At 37.0% G+C, this 17,065-nt stretch overlaps 1 protein-coding gene across 4 annotated transcripts in view; it reads left to right on the top strand.

Moving 5' to 3' along the window:
• The window catches only part of LOC136439668 (protein tweety homolog 1-A-like), a 37,263-nt gene extending 21,160 nt beyond the window's left edge, over positions 1–16,103 (top strand). The window contains exons 12-18 of one of the 4 annotated variants that reach the window (XM_066435182.1): positions 2,729–2,769; positions 3,151–3,252; positions 6,280–6,369; positions 6,988–7,020; positions 8,233–8,311; positions 12,890–12,955; positions 13,660–16,103. In XM_066435182.1, coding sequence (XP_066291279.1) covers positions 2,729–2,769; positions 3,151–3,252; positions 6,280–6,369; positions 6,988–7,020; positions 8,233–8,311; positions 12,890–12,949 — 405 coding nt within the window. In that variant the 3' untranslated portion in view covers positions 12,950–12,955; positions 13,660–16,103. The remainder of the gene's footprint in view (positions 1–2,728; positions 2,770–3,150; positions 3,253–6,279; positions 6,370–6,987; positions 7,021–8,232; positions 8,312–12,889; positions 12,956–13,659) is intronic. The other 3 variants (XM_066435184.1, XM_066435181.1, XM_066435183.1) reach the window with 3 other exon arrangements.
• Positions 16,104–17,065: the final 962 nt, after the last annotated feature.

Here is a 17,065-nt window from a genome sequence, read left to right as displayed (position 1 = left end):
TTGGTTGAATAATTATTATGATAATGTATTACTCTTTCATGAAATATTTAAAGTTTGAATTGGGGTCGCAAAAGACAGTTATGACGACAGCATGTGTGAAGTACTTAACTGTAGATTTTTATTACGCACAACACTGACATCTGCCTAGTATACATGTACAGTTACTTAACCCATTGATTATAGGCTTTTATAGCTGTAAGCTTCATCATGTTTTTCAAGAACGTGACTGTCCCTGCTTGTCAACCAGATTACATCATCCTAACTTTGTTACTTCAAGGACATATCTACAAACCAACGATATAGACAGACAGACGTCCTTGGCACACCCCATATACATGACATGCATGTGCTGCTACCAAATTGTGCTTAATTCCATCTCTGTTGTAGGAATAACACATTTTTAGTAAAGAAAACAAGTGAAAAAGTTAATACACTTATCACTCAGTCACAGTCAGTGTTAGTCTATTCAGGTACAGTGCATTGGTGTTCCTGTACTTTGGACCATTTTTGGACCATTTTTGCAGTTCTGTACTGGTACACATCCATACAGAACATAAAAGTTTCCAGTATCAGACATGTGTTGAAACATGTGACACTCTCAGGTGTTGAAACAAGTGACTTCTGACATTCTGAGAAGGCGACAGGTGGTCAACGAAATTTCGGCTTGGTAGAATTTAACATCAAACACTTGGTTGTGTACTAAGAACTTTATCCTTGGGATATTTTCTTTCGAACCTTTTTTGAAGCCAAAAATTGCAGCATTGTTGTGTTGGTTCAAAGAAAGCTGTCCTCATGGGAGACTTTTGATGTAAATGCACCATGCCCCATCAGGGCAGTTCTCATTGTATAACATGCATCGTTTGGGGAAATCGCCATGGAGAAAGGGATAAAACATCAAATGACCTTTGTTGGAGTGGATCGTCTATTTTACAGATCAAAAGCAATTATCAAATGCATGTACACAGACCTTTGATAGTTAAACTTTGAACACAGCTGTGGCCATGGGTGCTTGAAGTCTTCCTACGGGCACTGAAAGAGTAATTGGCGTTGAAAAAAGAATCTTTTGATACGCTCTTTTTGTTATCCTAGACAAGATTACCTGCAGCTTATGTTAAAGGTGATAGTTAAGTTTTTTAACAAATGAAGAAAGAAAGAAAGAATGAAAGAATGAATCAATGAATGAATAACCAGTATCAAACTGATATCAAATGTTTTCATCAAATCTTGTGTTTATGTGCAGAAAGTTATTTTATATAATAATGTAACATATTATATTGTATATTTGAGAAAGGAAAGGAAAGAATGAAAGAAATTTTATCTAGGTGTCTTGTGCATTATGCGCCCAGCCCCTGTGGGCTTATAAGACTCCAATATGATAATTGATACATGCATTGAGATGACAGTCTGAGGTACAGCATAACAAAATCAAGAATTATAGGTTGAAGAACAAATGTATATTAATAGATATAATATACAGGTGACGGAGACACCAAATCTAACGGGTAAACAGACAACCATAATTAACGAACTGAAAATAAACATTTCACATAATAGATATGTTGTAAGTGAGATGAATAAAAGAGAAGTAACACAACTGGTACAGTATACGCGGGGACAAGTAATGTAACAAATATTATGAGACAGTATACTGTACAGTTCTCTTCGTCTTTTAACCCAGGCTTGATGTATACCAGGGCTCGAAATACTGGGTTCATGTGCACCTTTGTGCACCCAAAATTGGAGCTGTGCACCTAATTTTTGATGTGGGTGCACCAGTGCACCTACATATTTTTGTAGGCTATACAAGGATTAAAGGTACATTTTCACTAGTATACAGAATATTCTTGAAATGTAAGTACATAACCTTCTGTTGTACTTTATTTGATGTATTACTTAAGCTAGCTACAGATTTAAGTTCTTAAGAGAGGAAGCAATTTCTTTTGTTGACATTTAAATTTATTTTGTGTGGTGCACCCAAAATTCTTTCTGTGCACCTATTCTTTTGGGTTGGGTGCACCAATATTCATCTGTTTCACGCAAAAAGAAGTTGCAACAATGATGTAAATTGTGCAAAGAACCTGCAAAATTAGGAAATCTATGCCGTAAATTGCGTGAAAAATTGCAAAATGGATGTTAATGTCTATAGAATCACATTTTTTTGCCCTGTACAGTATTTAGTAAACAACTAAGCTACAAATAATAAATTTCACACAAGGCCTCGAAGAGACATAGACTGCCCAGCTGCGCCGGTGGTGTGACGACGGCAGTATTGTCCCGCTTTGAATCATGACCAACGTGCACCACAGAGTGCACAAAATAAGAATAGATACCGAAAAATCATCAACATTATGGAAAAGAGTAACAAACAAATTTCCAAATTTGCGTCAAGTGCCTTCACTGATTTTTGTATGACCTCATTGCATAACTCACTGGGTGTAGACTAAGAGTCAACTCATTTACATACAGTGTCAAGTAAAGGTGACTTGAGTCCAACTTAAGCATGGTCTTAGAGTCTTGGGTACGGGAAAAGGGAACTTAAGTACCCTAAATTTCTGTTTACACAGTGGCTGTCCTAAACCGCTGAGTCGGACTTTGGCTGAGTGTTTTCCAAGTGTGCTTGGAAAATGCTGTGAACTGGGTCTCAAATTGATTACTGCCTTCTTTTAGCATATGATATAGAAATTGTTAAACTTTGCATTTTAAGAACTATATTTCCCTCTTCTTGCAGGAATATGTTGATGCCTTGAATGCTGTCTGCTATGATGCATTGTGAGTATAATTTTGACAATCATGTTCCATTTTTCTATGGCTGACTGTTTTTCAAGTTAATTGTGACATTATGGCTGTGTTTCCACTCGGCAAAATCAATTTGCATCAAGGTTGACTTGAATCAGTTCGAACAGATTTTCCTGAATGTAAATGGCCCAATTCGGGATTGATGTACATTCATCCAATCCACGCCAATCCAATCCTTCTCTCGATTGATTCGAATTGACTAGCAACGTCCTGTTAATATGAACACCAAATTCTGATTGATTGATTGATTTATTAATTGACTGACAGATTGATTGATTGATCCATTGATTGATTGATCTATTGATTGATCCATTTATTGATTGATTGATGGATGGATGGATTTTGCTTCCACAGGGAGGGAATGGCCTACATGCTAGTCTCTTCATTGGCTGTTGGACTGTTGTTTACCGTTTCCATGGTACTGGCTTCGTTGGCATGGCAACGACTTGGCAGAAGGTAGGAAATTGTTTTGATACATCAATTTTTAGAGATCTTAAAATTGCTCTCTTAAAATTGTCATCAACCAAAGGGTTAAAAAGAAGTAGAAAAAAAGATGGTAGGGATTTCCAACAATTATACATGAAAGCAGTCAAGGAAATTGGAAACAGAATTTTTTTACTCGTTTATTGAATTTTCAGACAGCTGGGAGGCCCATTCAATTCTGGCAAATTGATATTCAATGGGGCCGAGACTACGAATGAAAACAGTATAACAAAGAAAACAAACTTGTGACAACAGTAACACTAGTAACATAAGATTGTTGAGAGGTATAAGTAACACATTACTAACCGAAAATATACATATTAAACAAAAACATGTGGTGCATGAAAACATGTAAGAAAGCCAAAAATAATTCTTTAAAGTCAGATTAATTGTTCCCTGGGTACTAATTTTTTTTTAGTGTAATAAGACACTGAAGACTTTAATGTTTAAACATCGCAACCTAATTCCCAGAGGGTTCCACCCCCATTATTTCTGTCCGTAACCAACATTTATTTTCGTCCAGAAAAGTGAAATGCAAATTTGAAGGAAATGGCATAATACAGTAGCACGATGCACATCATTGCCTCCGTTGCAGGCTACTGCATAACGCTAAAAGTTTACATTCAATGCTTTTTTAACACCTTTTCTACCCGGCGTCTTCCTGCTTGAATTAAGTAACGGCAAAAATGTGACAAAAGTATAAGTGTCTGACCTATTGCATAATGTCCCTTTGCTCGAAGTAGAGTTCTCAATGTGCTGATTGTATGATTGTCAACCATTTCAGACGAAAGATTTGCACAACCATCTGTTGATTTTAAAATCAGGCGACCTTCTGCATGGTGTTAAACAAATATTGCCAAAGCTTGTCAATTGTGTGACAGGGGCTTTATGAACGGATTCTTGTGATGGACCTGGAAATTAGCTTTTGGAATTGTTAAATTATGTACCTTGGTCCAGGATTTGTTATCATGAATTATGATTTTGCAAGATACATTATTGTGCAGTTCAATATACCAAACAAGAGTTCAGATGAAATTATCCTTTAATTATGTAAACACAAGGTGATAATCTGGGACAGACAGTTGCACTCTCTTAGACTAAGTGCTTTATCTTTATGTTTGCATTTTCAAATATTTTTAAAATCCATTAAGCTGTTAATGGATCCAAAGGATGGATTTTACATAAAGCTATTTTCATGTCATGGACTTACATGAACAATCTAAGGCCACGCCAAGTTAATTTCTTGGTTAACGGAGCCTTCTGTTTTCATGATTTTTTTTTCTAAAATTTTTTTTTTGGAAAATAAAAATCTGTTAACCAAGAAATTAAATTGGTGTGGCCTAATCCTACTATGAATGTGAGAAGAAAACTCAATCTGTAATTCTTGACTTGCTAACTGTAACTTGATTTTAGCTGATTTAACGATTACTAACTTAAAGTCAACCGTTACAGCTAAAATTTCATCATCGCAAATATTTGATCACTAATATTTGAGACAGTAATGTTAGTTCACACCGTTGAAATTAAGTGCCTCCATGTACTCCATGTGCTATATTGAAGTGATTTACAGTATACAATCATCACCAGCAGAGAAGGACAGCTACGTGTCGAACTGTCTGGCACTTAATTAGTCCATGTTATGTCGCCACTTTGTATTCATAAAAAATTAAAAAAGGTAATAATGATATAATGATAGGCTTCAGTTTTCACCAGGACTACAAATTTCGTCGTAACTATTCCTGAAAGACTATGAAATTGTCCAAAGAAACAAGTTGTTCAGATGAAAGAGTAAGATTGACCAAGGTTTATAATATATTGTCTAGGATAAAGGTAGCTCACAATATACTGTAATTCTTGATTTGTTAACGTTAACTTAATTTTATCTACTTTGACGGTCACTAGTCAACCGCTGACATTTCATCATCGCAAATGTTTGATCACTAACATTTGGGACGGTAATGTTTATTCCCACCGTTAGAATTAAATGCAGTGAACTACTCACATATCCCTAAGCCACTAAAATTACCAAACGCAATTATGGATTTACAGATTGTTAGGATTGCCTCCATATTGTATTTTGTATCACATAACTCTGAAAAGGTTGTCAATTGCCTGCAGCTATTCTTTTATGATATATTATATATATATATAATATATATATATTATATATCCTGTCTTTACTCAATTTCCTGTGGAAGATTCTATCAGTTTGAAAAGGTCCCAGTGACATTATATAAGGTTGACGTAGTAACCTACCACCTGTGATATACTCTCCAAGCAAAGGTTATTAGGCTCCCGCTTGTTTTGACCTCTTTTCATTTTTGTCAGGTTTTTAAAAAAAAATAATTTAGTTATCTCTTCCACACATTGGTTTGGCCTGCAGACATGAAGAAAACCTGACAAAATAGAAAGCCCGACGGAAGCGCATAAAAAGACATCAAAAACAAGTCAGAGCCTAACCTCTGCTTGGACAATAACAGGCCTTCCTCTTGGGGCATACTGCTTCAGTCTACACGTGTATGGTGTCAGTTGTTAGCCCAGATGCCATCCAATAACTACCAGCCTGAGGGCTCGTACACTCCCTACTCTGAAAAATCTTTTCAGGGTAGCGAGTGTGGAAGCCCTGGTAGTTATCGTTAACTTTTCATTGTTACACTGTAGCTGCAAACAAAATGACATGCAAATTAAAGATTTTCTTGCCATGAAGCTGTCTGTGGTAAATTTGAAATATGAGATATTTAGCAAATTCTGATTTAGTTCTAGTTTTGTTGTACAGTCAAACCTTAATTTGGCAACCACTCAAGGGACTGAGGAAAAAACGGTTGCTGGGGGTGGGGTTAACTAAGTATGTAAAAATTGACAGGACTGTTTTAATTTACATTTGTAGCTTGACTGAAGATGGTTGCCTGCAACAGGTGGTTGCCTGATCGTGTGAACTGTATTACCCTTATGTGACTACATGATTGTATAACCAATATTTGCGTACACTTCTTTTTACAGAAAACAGTACATAGAGATTGATGAAGAAGATCCCTTCCTCCCCCCAAGCGGCATGACCCCTGCTATGGGGAGGACATCCCAGGGACCACTGTAAGTTTAACTGTTGATTCTGTAGTCAGAATGATGTAGGGATTTCCTAGGAAAAAATTGCAAAGGGGAGCATTGCAAGGGAGAGGGGCAACCAAGCAGGGGGGGGGGTGGAGTTTCCAAGAAGTTGAATTTGAAATATAAGGCTTCCTGTGGGGCAAAATTAATGTCAGCCAGTCACAGCTTAAGACTGGGGCTACATAATCATAGTACATAATTATGACATAGTAGCAACCCTGCATGGTCAATGATAATTTTATGCTCGTCTCCTTGAGAATCTTCTCCCCAGGTTAAGCGGGCGCAATGTCAGGGCAGGGGGGCACAGTGTCTTTGTTCCCCTCTTTAGAAAAAGCCCTGAGTGGTTGTAACACAGTAATGTCACTAAAGATGTAATGATTATCTATTACTTATAAATCAATATGGACTATAGATTTGTTCTGAAACAGCTTATTCCTGCACCTTTGCATATTTAAAACTAATTTAAAAAGAAAAAAAACTTGGAACTTATCTTACTTAGTTTTGTGTGCAAAATGTATACTCCGTTCACATACTACTTAAAATCTCCTATATTTGTGTGACCTGACTCCATCTGTCTCTACAATGAGCTATCACTTTTTTCAGCACACTACAAGCAAGTGTGCAGAGAGGGCGATGGTATGTCTGACTCTCCCAGCATGTTTCTGCTGTCCCTGTCCTATGAAATGCTTGAGTTTGCCCAATGCTAATTTTTCACACAGCTGTCTTTCCAATTATTATTTTCTCTAACAAAATAACTCTTAAAAGTGTAACTTTACTGATGAGGCTCGATTCACTAACTTAAAGTGAAAACAGTACATAGAGATTGTGTACTTACAGAACAAAAAAGAACAACATTTCAAACAGAAAACAACAAAAAGTACAAATAAAAAACAACATCACAAACCATACCCTTATATAATTCACTTAGTTTGTTGTACTTGGTTTTGGAAAGCAGGACTGGTATATTTGAGATACATGTATATGTGATGTTTTACAAATTCAGTTCTGATATTAGATTGATTGAAAGCATCGAGGACACTGCTGTACTAGTACATTTTTTATCTTATCTGAAACAAATTTCCTTAGTTTTGGACGCAGTGGTTAAGTTATACCTTTTAAAAATCATGAAATATTCTTGATATGTTAACTCATCACATAGCAAACATATGCTCTGTCTTGCATTTCTGCGTGTTTTTTTTTAAAACACAAACTTAAAAACTGCGACACCTCCTTTCCCAGCATATGGCAGAACCAAATCCCTCACAGTGAACAAAATGAAGTATTGGATAAAGGGAGGATGGCAAAGATACTGTTACTCTTATTCTTGATTTGTTAACTTAATTTTAGCTAATCTAACGGTCACTAGTTAACCGCTAAAATTTCATCAACGCTGATATTTGATCACTGTTATTTCAGACAGTAATGTTTGTTCAAACCGTTGAATTTAAGTGCTGTGACCTACTCCATTTTCCCCAAACCGCTATATTTTCCTGCCGCTATGTTAAAGTGATAAATGTACTGTCTATGGTGTCCTCACTTTCTCATACATGTCATTTTAGTCACTTGTTCTTGAAATGGCCTTTACAACACTGCTACTGAATACTGTAAATGCAGAAATGTTCGCGGTGGTTTTATGTTCGCGGTTTTCGTGGCGACTGTTTTACCGCGAACTTAAAGCCACCACAAACATTTTTCTCCAATACTGTAGCAGTAATGTGACTATAGCGCTGCCGCAAACTTAAAACCACTGCTAACACTCCATTTTCGCCTTAGCGCGAAATAAAAACCACGCGAACTTAAATGCATTTACAGTATCTAGGATGACAATTCTCCTTTTTTGTTCCTTAGGGATCACTACTTACGTTATAGTGGTGATCGTGCTGAGAGGGAGCCATTGTTGAGGGACAACCGTACACCACCACCCTCAGTAAGTATGAAATAATGTGAAATCAACTTTTTTTTTAAATCTCTGAATGTGATTTGCACAATAGCAGGTGATTCTTGTTATAAGCTCAAGTGAGGAAGATCTTACACGATGTCCCCCACGCATAACATAGATTAAATCTAAATGTGAAATCAACTTTACAAAAAAATCTCTGAATGTAATTTGCACAATAGTAGGTGATACTTATCAAAAGCTCAAATGAGTTGGAATATCTTACACGATGTCCCCGATGAATAACATAGATTAAATATAATTTGAAATCGACTTTATATATAATTTTTTTAAAATCTCTTAAATGTACAATCATGTAATTTGCACAATAGCAGGTGATACTTGAGCTCAAATGAGTTGGAATATCTTACACGATGTCCCCGATGAATAACATAGATTAAATCTAATGTGAAATCAACTTAATATATTATTTTTAAAAATCTCTGAATGTAATTTTCACAATAGCAGGTGATATACTTATAATAAGCTCAAGTGAAGAAGATCTTACACGATGTCCCCCACGCATAACATAGATTAAATCTCCCTGGAGACCAACATGTTTTGCTTGCAGCTATAGAAAAGAAACTATCAAAAAAAACATTTGAAAAAATTATCCTATTACATGTACATACAGCTGTGAATAGTAAGAGTGTTTTCATATTAAGTAGTGTGTGGCACCATGCTGACATGTCCTGGAAAAAAGACCTTCAGAAACTTGTTTATCAGTTCTATTTCATCTAATCTTAAGTCAAACAAGGTTGTTACAGTAGCTTGTTTGATTTTATGCATATATATGGCAATTTCAGGGATAATAGCAAGTCTTGAAATGCTCTGTATGGAGCTAGTCTTGACAGCTGTGACGATTTGATTTTGTAAAGAATCTGTCAAGAAGCACGCACTTTGGGATGACAGGGTAGGTCCTGGAGTGCTTTGATGTCAGCTCACTGCAGGTGTCTAGATCTGGAAGAACATCTGAAATTTCTACTCGCAGTTTTGAGCAGTCCATGAGACTGTATGACTTTTGTTACTTTTGGACAACGCTTTAGATTGTGTGATAATGATAAACACTCAGTGCACCCAAGCCTACAACCTTCGCACTCCGTGTTATGAGCGGCAAATGCTGTGCTATGCTAGACAGTGTGCCCTAACTTAGCATGCTTTTGTACTGTTGCTCTCATCAGAAGTTGGTGGCTAATTTAATTGAATATGAATACGTATTGGCTTCTATGATATTCTAGCTTTCTTTTGATGTTAAAATGGTAATTGTGTGCACTTCTCACCTCATGTGAGGAGGGCAGTCCAGCTCATATTTCAACAGGAAATGGGCTGAATGCACTGAATGCACTAAATGCGGGGGCCCTACTAACAAAATCATTACGAAAAAAGACACCACTAACATCAACAAAACTCCGCATCTTTGACATCTCTCTATTAAATTCCATTTTCATAGACGGTATGAAACATATGTTAGAGTGTAACAAATCTTTGGACGCCACATCATTTTTCTATGGTCAGTTTTGTATTCAACAAACATTAGAAGATCCATATTTTTTGTGAAGCTTTATTTCTCATGTGTATGATAGCTGTGTGACTGCTTGGTACAGGTAGTATGATAAGCTGCACTAGCCGCCACTATGAATAAATTTCAAATGAATATTTGACAGAATTTCACAACTAAGAAGTTTAACCACTTCAATATGTTTTAAAGGTGCCACCTGAACTAAATATCCTGTTCTTTGGATCCAAATAAGGTTTTTTTTCTATGCTTAGCACCATGCCTTAGCTTAGCAGCTGACCCGTATCTATATAGTTGACGTATCTATATCGTTTGTTGTTGACATTTGTGTATTCTTGTAAGTAGGTCCGTTAACTGGTATAAAAACCCTTTGGTGTAACTCAGCTGCAAGAGAAGTGGTTTTAGAGTCAGGTCCTGACGTCACTTTTGACATTTCAAAGCTCCAGCCTGTCTATCACTGTCATGACGTCCAGCTGCCTTGACGTTTAGATCAAATTCTGTAGATCCAGAGGGTGGAAGCTCGAACCCCTCTCACGCAAAAATGTATGGTGTGAGGGGTTGCATAGTCCTTCTGATGGGAACCTAAAAGCCGGCAGTCACATGCACGGGAGAATGTGAAACCTCTGCACGTCGTACAAAAACACAAGCAACACACGCTTATCGAGAAGAGTAGGGTTAACCAGGTGTACTTGGCTGAAAACGTGACCTGTGGTGAAACCACGCTGCTAGGTATCAACAACGCATGCTTTGCCACAGTCTGAACTTTCCAGCTTTTCCTTGTTTGTAAATGAAATGCTACACCAGAAAAACGTCATTGTGGAGATTGGCTCATGGTGCTGTGTTATTTGCATCGCATCTGACATTGTTCTGATTTACAATCATGATGTCCCATTCAAAATGACCATGTGACATGAGCAACATAGTTGATTATGTGTTATGGTCCAAAATCAAATGTGCTGAGCAAGATGCCAATCAAAATTCATTTGAAGGTGCACCTAACCTAAAAATTTAGATGCACAGAAAAGAATTCTGGGTGCACAACATAAAAAGTAAACCTGGTTTGAAAACGATGAATAGTGATGGTGATATAATCATCCTGTTTGGCACTGAAGAGCTATTCTTCCACTGGTTGTGACAGAGAAGACAGACACGATGTTCAGGTTTAATGTACCGGGGAAATTCTCCAAGCTCTTTTTGATAAGCACAATGAACAGTGGACCACGAACTGCAACCCTTTCCGGTAGCGTGCATGTCGAGTAAGCGATACAGCTGGGATTGAACTCACAGCTTCTAGTTCCAGAGGCAGGGCCACTAACCACTGGACTACGTGCGCTTTGAAATTTTTTAACAAGTAACACAACAAAGGTTTTATTATTTTTCTGACAAGAGCATGCTGTATATAATTACATTTCTAATACTAAATACATGGAAATGTCAAAGTGCATCCACAGTAAAAAATTAGGTGCACAGCTCCAATTTTGGGTGCACATAAGTGCATATACACAGCATTTTGAGCCGTGCAATCTGTAGAATAGACATGACTTGGCAACTTTAAGGAAGAAACATGTGGAAGAAACATGTGTTACCAGTCTTTCAAGGATATCTTTGAAATCCTGTGGCAAAAGGTTGATAGAATTAAAGATGCAGCATCAAAAACGATTACTAATGGCATCAAACAACCCTCCAACGCAGCTGTAATGAACACTTATTATCGGAACAATTGCTGCTTTTAAGCCGTTAATGCTGCAGAAGTCTTGTCAACAAGTATGCCGCTTTCATCTCACAATAAGCTTACGTCTGGTGTCATTTTGCCATATTTCAATTTGTTTGGCAGGACTGAGCAAGTAGGGAAAGGCCTTCACAAAACCTGCCAACGGTTGCGGTGACATACTGTATGTGTAAAAGTAGATTACACAACATATTATCTAAAATATTAAATTCATTTCTGGCGATTTTACTTCAAAGTGGTAACTCTGATAGGCAACAGATCCGTGCCTGTAAGCCTTGTCCATGCTCTAGGTGGGAATTAATTACCAGCGTATACTTCAAACCGTAGCTCAAACATGGAGCGGTAGCCTGGAGGCTGGAAGCATGCTCAGCCATGTGCTTTCCAGTTATTTTTCGATGAGTGAAGTACCATTTGGGTCATCTTCGTGTGTGAGCATACATAACCACATCCTTGTATTTGGTGTTGTTGCAAACCTGAAGTGGTTGTCAAGTAGGAAATGTACTAAACTGTCTGGGAGGGTGGAAAGCTGAATTTCACTAGGACTGGTGCATCTAGATTCAGAGATGACAATGCAAATGACTGTCAATGAAGGGAATGTGTCTTGCATAAACTGGCCCTATTATCTAAGTGAAAGACAGAATTAGCAAGTCACTAAACTTGTACAGAAGAGCTGGGGAAGACACATATGCCCATGGAAACAAATCTCTGACTCAAAAATAATTTCACTGAAAAAGAAGGCACATAAGAATAGGGTTAGGTATCAGACCGCAGTACATGTTCTACAGATGCATGCATGCTTATGTGATGTAAATATGTTTCATTTGTGAAATCAAGTTTTAACATGAAGGGTAACAAGATAGCTACTACATCTGGATTGTAGGAAGTAATATACGTGTACTTGCAACTTTTCTTTTCAATGGATTGACTTAACCTTGCAGCTTTTGCTGTTAAGTAATACTTCATCGCTTTTAGTTTTGAATCACATGTCTAATCATCCACCTCAGGTGAAGCAGTTTCATTTGAACTGCAATCTAACCGCCATCCCAGGGTCAAGATTCATTCAAACCTCACTAACAACAGTCAAGGAGAGCATATGGTCCTGTCCCTGGTGCTGAAGTGTATGAGGTGGTAAATGTGAAGTGATGGTGGATGACTTGCTGATTCCATAGGTCTCCTGAAACTGCGCATTGTAGTAAATGTCATCCGTGTCTCAAGAAAAGATACTTGAAAACAAGTATTTTGTTTTCAAGACTATCCAGATATTGAAAATAAATGCCATAGAGGACAAAGATCCCCAGAAATATGATTTTTCCCAATCTTTCAGTATACATATGCAGTGACTGGAAGAGACACCAGTTCCAGCCCAAGATTTACTGACCAGTAGATCACAGTAAGGGCATATACTAAGCGGTACCTATGGGTGATTTCCTCTTAGTTCCCTTCTATTGACGTTTGGTATATATTTCGTGCAAGCTCCTCAGAAGGTAGAGCATGTTGCTAGTAGTAATGTAGGTGGTGTTTTATAGATAAGCATGCTAAAGGTGAAGAAACATAAATGTGCTGTGTGAAAATGTCTATGGTTTGAGGAACTAAAGTAAATGAAATAAGGAAAAGAAAATAAGGAAAAGGAAAGAAATAAGACAATTCTGCTTGGTCAGTGCTGGAGGGAAATGTAATGAATACTGCCTGTACGTGACTGGAAAACTAATGGTTGAATGTCTAATGCACATAATGAGCAAAAACGTTATAAGCAAACAAAACTATCTGCAGTCACTACTGAGGCACTTTGATTGTGCAGGCACGATTACTTTGGTTCATCATTTGCACATCAAAGTATTCTTCACATCATTCAACTCATGAAAGGAACAACATATGAGTTAATGTCAAAAGATGTTATGTCAAAATCACAGCAAAGATGAAGAGAGAACAGCAGCAAGATATGAATTGCCAATATCCTGAGTAATTGATCTTCTATATCTGTCTTTGAGTGGGTGGAATAGGTATTGGGCACACTAACATATGTTTTTATTTAACAAATGTTCCATAGAGAAGTTGCATGTGACTTACTGTGATTGAATATGTTTTCTTCTTCAGTACACCTATGCAGTGAGAGATCGCGGCGCCGGCGTGCAAGGCAGCCAACAGGACCCAACAGTAGAAAAGCGTCACTGGTGAACCGTTGAAAACTTGATCTTCCAACCAAATAGTTTTAACCAAGCAGATTGTTGATTTGACGGATTATATTTTGATTTTGATGTATCTCCTCAAATTAAAAAAGAAAGTTCGTTTTATTGGACACCTAAAAATATGAATTCTCGCACCCAGTAATTAAGTGGCTCTAACACTCATAAAACTATCATAATTGCAGTATCTCGAGAGAAAATGTTGTAATCATCATTGAACTGGATAGATTTGACGGCATATGTCATAAAAGGTGCAATCTAAAACAACTAAAAGATTGTACAGATTTGCTTCCCAGATTTGCTACTGTAAAACTTATAGTTATTGAAGATTGTTGAAGGTTATGAAAGCATGTTGTTCGTTTGTCTATTGTTGCTCAATGCATCAATGAAGACCTTAACATCCTTAGTTCTTATTGTTAACCGCAAAAAACTGAAAGATTGTACAAATATGCTGGAAAATGGTGAAAATTTGCTACCAGATTTGGTACCATAAAACATATAATTGTTGAAGGTTTTGAAAACATGATGTTCGTTTGTCTATCGTTGCTCAATGAAGACCTAAACATCAGTAGTTCTTATTGTTAACCCCCAAACTGAAAGATTGTACAAATTTGCTGAAAAATTGTGAAAATTTGCTACCAGATTTGGTACCATAAAACATATAATTGTTGAAAATTGTTGAAGGTTTTGAAAATATGATGTTCGTTTGTCTATCGTTGCTCAATGAAGACCTTAATATCTTCAGTTCTCATTGTTAGCCCCAAAACTGAAAAATTGTACAAATTTGCTGAAAAATGATGCAAATTTGCTGCCCAGATTTGCAACCATAAAACATATAGTTGCTGAAGATAGGTTATGAAAGCAAATTCGTTCGTCTATTGTTGCTCACTGAAGACCTTAACCCCTTAAATTGTTATTTTTAGCCCAAGAGTGGCTGATTAGTCCTATTCGTGCTCAAAAAACCCTGCCACACACTGAACACTTGAATTCAGGTGGTTACTGATGAGTTTGGGATTGCCTCATGTAACTTGCATGTTAAAGGAGCGTATTGTAGAATTTGACTGAATCTTGATCTCACTGAAGTCACTGTTTTGGGCCACCTTTCTATATCATAAGTTGATCTACCTTATTACACTGCATAGTGATACAACACGATCTTAAGCTTTATTGACACAACAAAAGTACAGTGACTTTTGTAAGGTCTTCTAAAACTATACATACATACAAGTGGATACAAGTATGAAAGGGACTTTGTTGAGTCGTTACAGCATCTTGAAATTTGTGTTAGGGAGTTTTCAGTAGGATACCAAAAAACTAGGCAACTTTGCACGGCTCTGGTTTCATATTGTTTGTCAATGCTAGAAATGAGAAAAAAATTACCCAAATATATTGAAAATAGGTCGCCAATGTCAATCTGAATGGAGATTTTTAAATGTTGAATAGTTGCAGTTTTGGCAAAAAAATTTCACAATATCTTTAAAGATAAAAGTACAGTTTTTAGAAATATAACAGAATGGCATTGCTGTAAATTATGTAGAAAATGTGGAAATATTTTACCGAGATGATATCTGTATAAGAGGAATAGGTGTGTCTGTAATATGATTTGAAGTGATAACAGTTTGTGTTGTAAATTCCTAATTGCCTGAAAGCATATTTGTTCGATGTGACTGTGTGATGTTCGTACTTGATGAAGAAAATGTACAAAATTTTGATATTCTGAGATGTCAAGAAACTTGAAGAAACTATCAGATTATTCCTTTGACAGGGACATTGACATTTTTATAAGATTTTATGCAAAAATATTATTCTGAATATGGTATATACAACTGTAGTAGTATATGATAGTAACACTACTTTGATTTTTTACATTCTGATTTCACCATATGCTGTGTGTACATGTACTTAAAGCCACCACAATAAACAAAAACAAAAAACATAATGGCAATGATTACTATTCCATCTCTAAAGAATTTTACCCAACCATATGAATTCCAAAATGTGATTCGACTTGGTTATAATCATGCCTTATGTCTATGATCCTCCACAACATCAAGTTTGTACTTGAACAGACTTCGTAACCATTCTCTTAGTCTTTTTTCTGTGCATTTGGTAGCCGTTATTGCGGGTGAGTAGTGTCAATGAACCATCAACCGTGTCTTAAGACACCTGTGTCAGAAAATACTTCCTGTTTTCCTCACTCACACCTGTGCACTTATACATCTTTGAATTTTAACACGTTGTTAACCCTCCCCCTGCTGCCTAATGCTGTAGCCCATACACACTTGGAGTCTAAAATGTCTAACTCAGCAGGGAGAAAGTTAAACATCAATTGCTATAAATACTTGGTTGTTTGTTTATCTAGCTGTTTTTCTACAGATTGTACCAGTTAGGATAATTGGAGCACCCACAGCTGTTGTTACTGCTTGTGGTAGCGCAACAGTTAACAGGCTGTTTTTGGCACTTTCGGGCGTGAACCTTGCTTGGACCCATCGCACACACTGCGGTTGCCGGGATATTTTTGGACTTAACTTCAGCGCGGGACCCGGTAACAACTAGACTCCGTGAGCTGATAACGTGAGTCCACCGGGACAAATTTGTGACAAGTCGTACGTGTGACTACACGTGTTTCTGTGACTGATGTATAATATATACCCGAGCAAATAATGTCACTGGGATGTTTCTATGGTAAAGGTAAAGATGACCTTAAACATTTGTTTTCAAGCCCCAGATGTTACTGATCCATCACGTGTGGACTTGCGTCAAAGTTGACAACCAAGCAGAAATGTCACTGCAGCGTTTTGCTATCTTTGAAAATAACGTGTATTTTCTACTTAAGAGCTTCACACAAAAAGTTAGGAAATTTAATTTCAGTTGATCATATCCCTGTTGATTGCATTGTATTATGTATCGCTGGAAAGTTTATTAAGTTTTCTTTTCAATGATAAGCCGTTTCTTATGACCGCACATTCACGGTCATAACAAGCACTAGGGCTGTCTAGGTGAGTACATGGCGAAAAAATGTCGAAATTTCCCCCGATTATATATGTGCGTTGTTTTTTTTATGATTAGCAGTATGTCTTTTATAGTTTCATAGCTTATTTAGGTCTCTATGCAATGATACGTAACATCTTTTTATCACGATTCTGTACAACGAGCACCATATGACTTATTTCATTTGTGTCGCCCCAAAATCTGCTGAAATCTCCCTTCCAAAGTCAGACACTGTGTGGGAATTTCGGCACTTTTTTGCGACGGGCTCACCTTAGCACTCCTGGTGTTCCACCCATGAATATACAATCATGACAAATGTGGTAGCG

Source organism: Branchiostoma lanceolatum, chromosome 8, assembly GCF_035083965.1.
Source record: "Branchiostoma lanceolatum isolate klBraLanc5 chromosome 8, klBraLanc5.hap2, whole genome shotgun sequence".
Taxonomy (NCBI): domain Eukaryota; kingdom Metazoa; phylum Chordata; class Leptocardii; order Amphioxiformes; family Branchiostomatidae; genus Branchiostoma; species Branchiostoma lanceolatum.
Note: the sequence above shows the minus strand (reverse complement) of the source record. Positions and strands in the feature narration are given on the sequence as shown.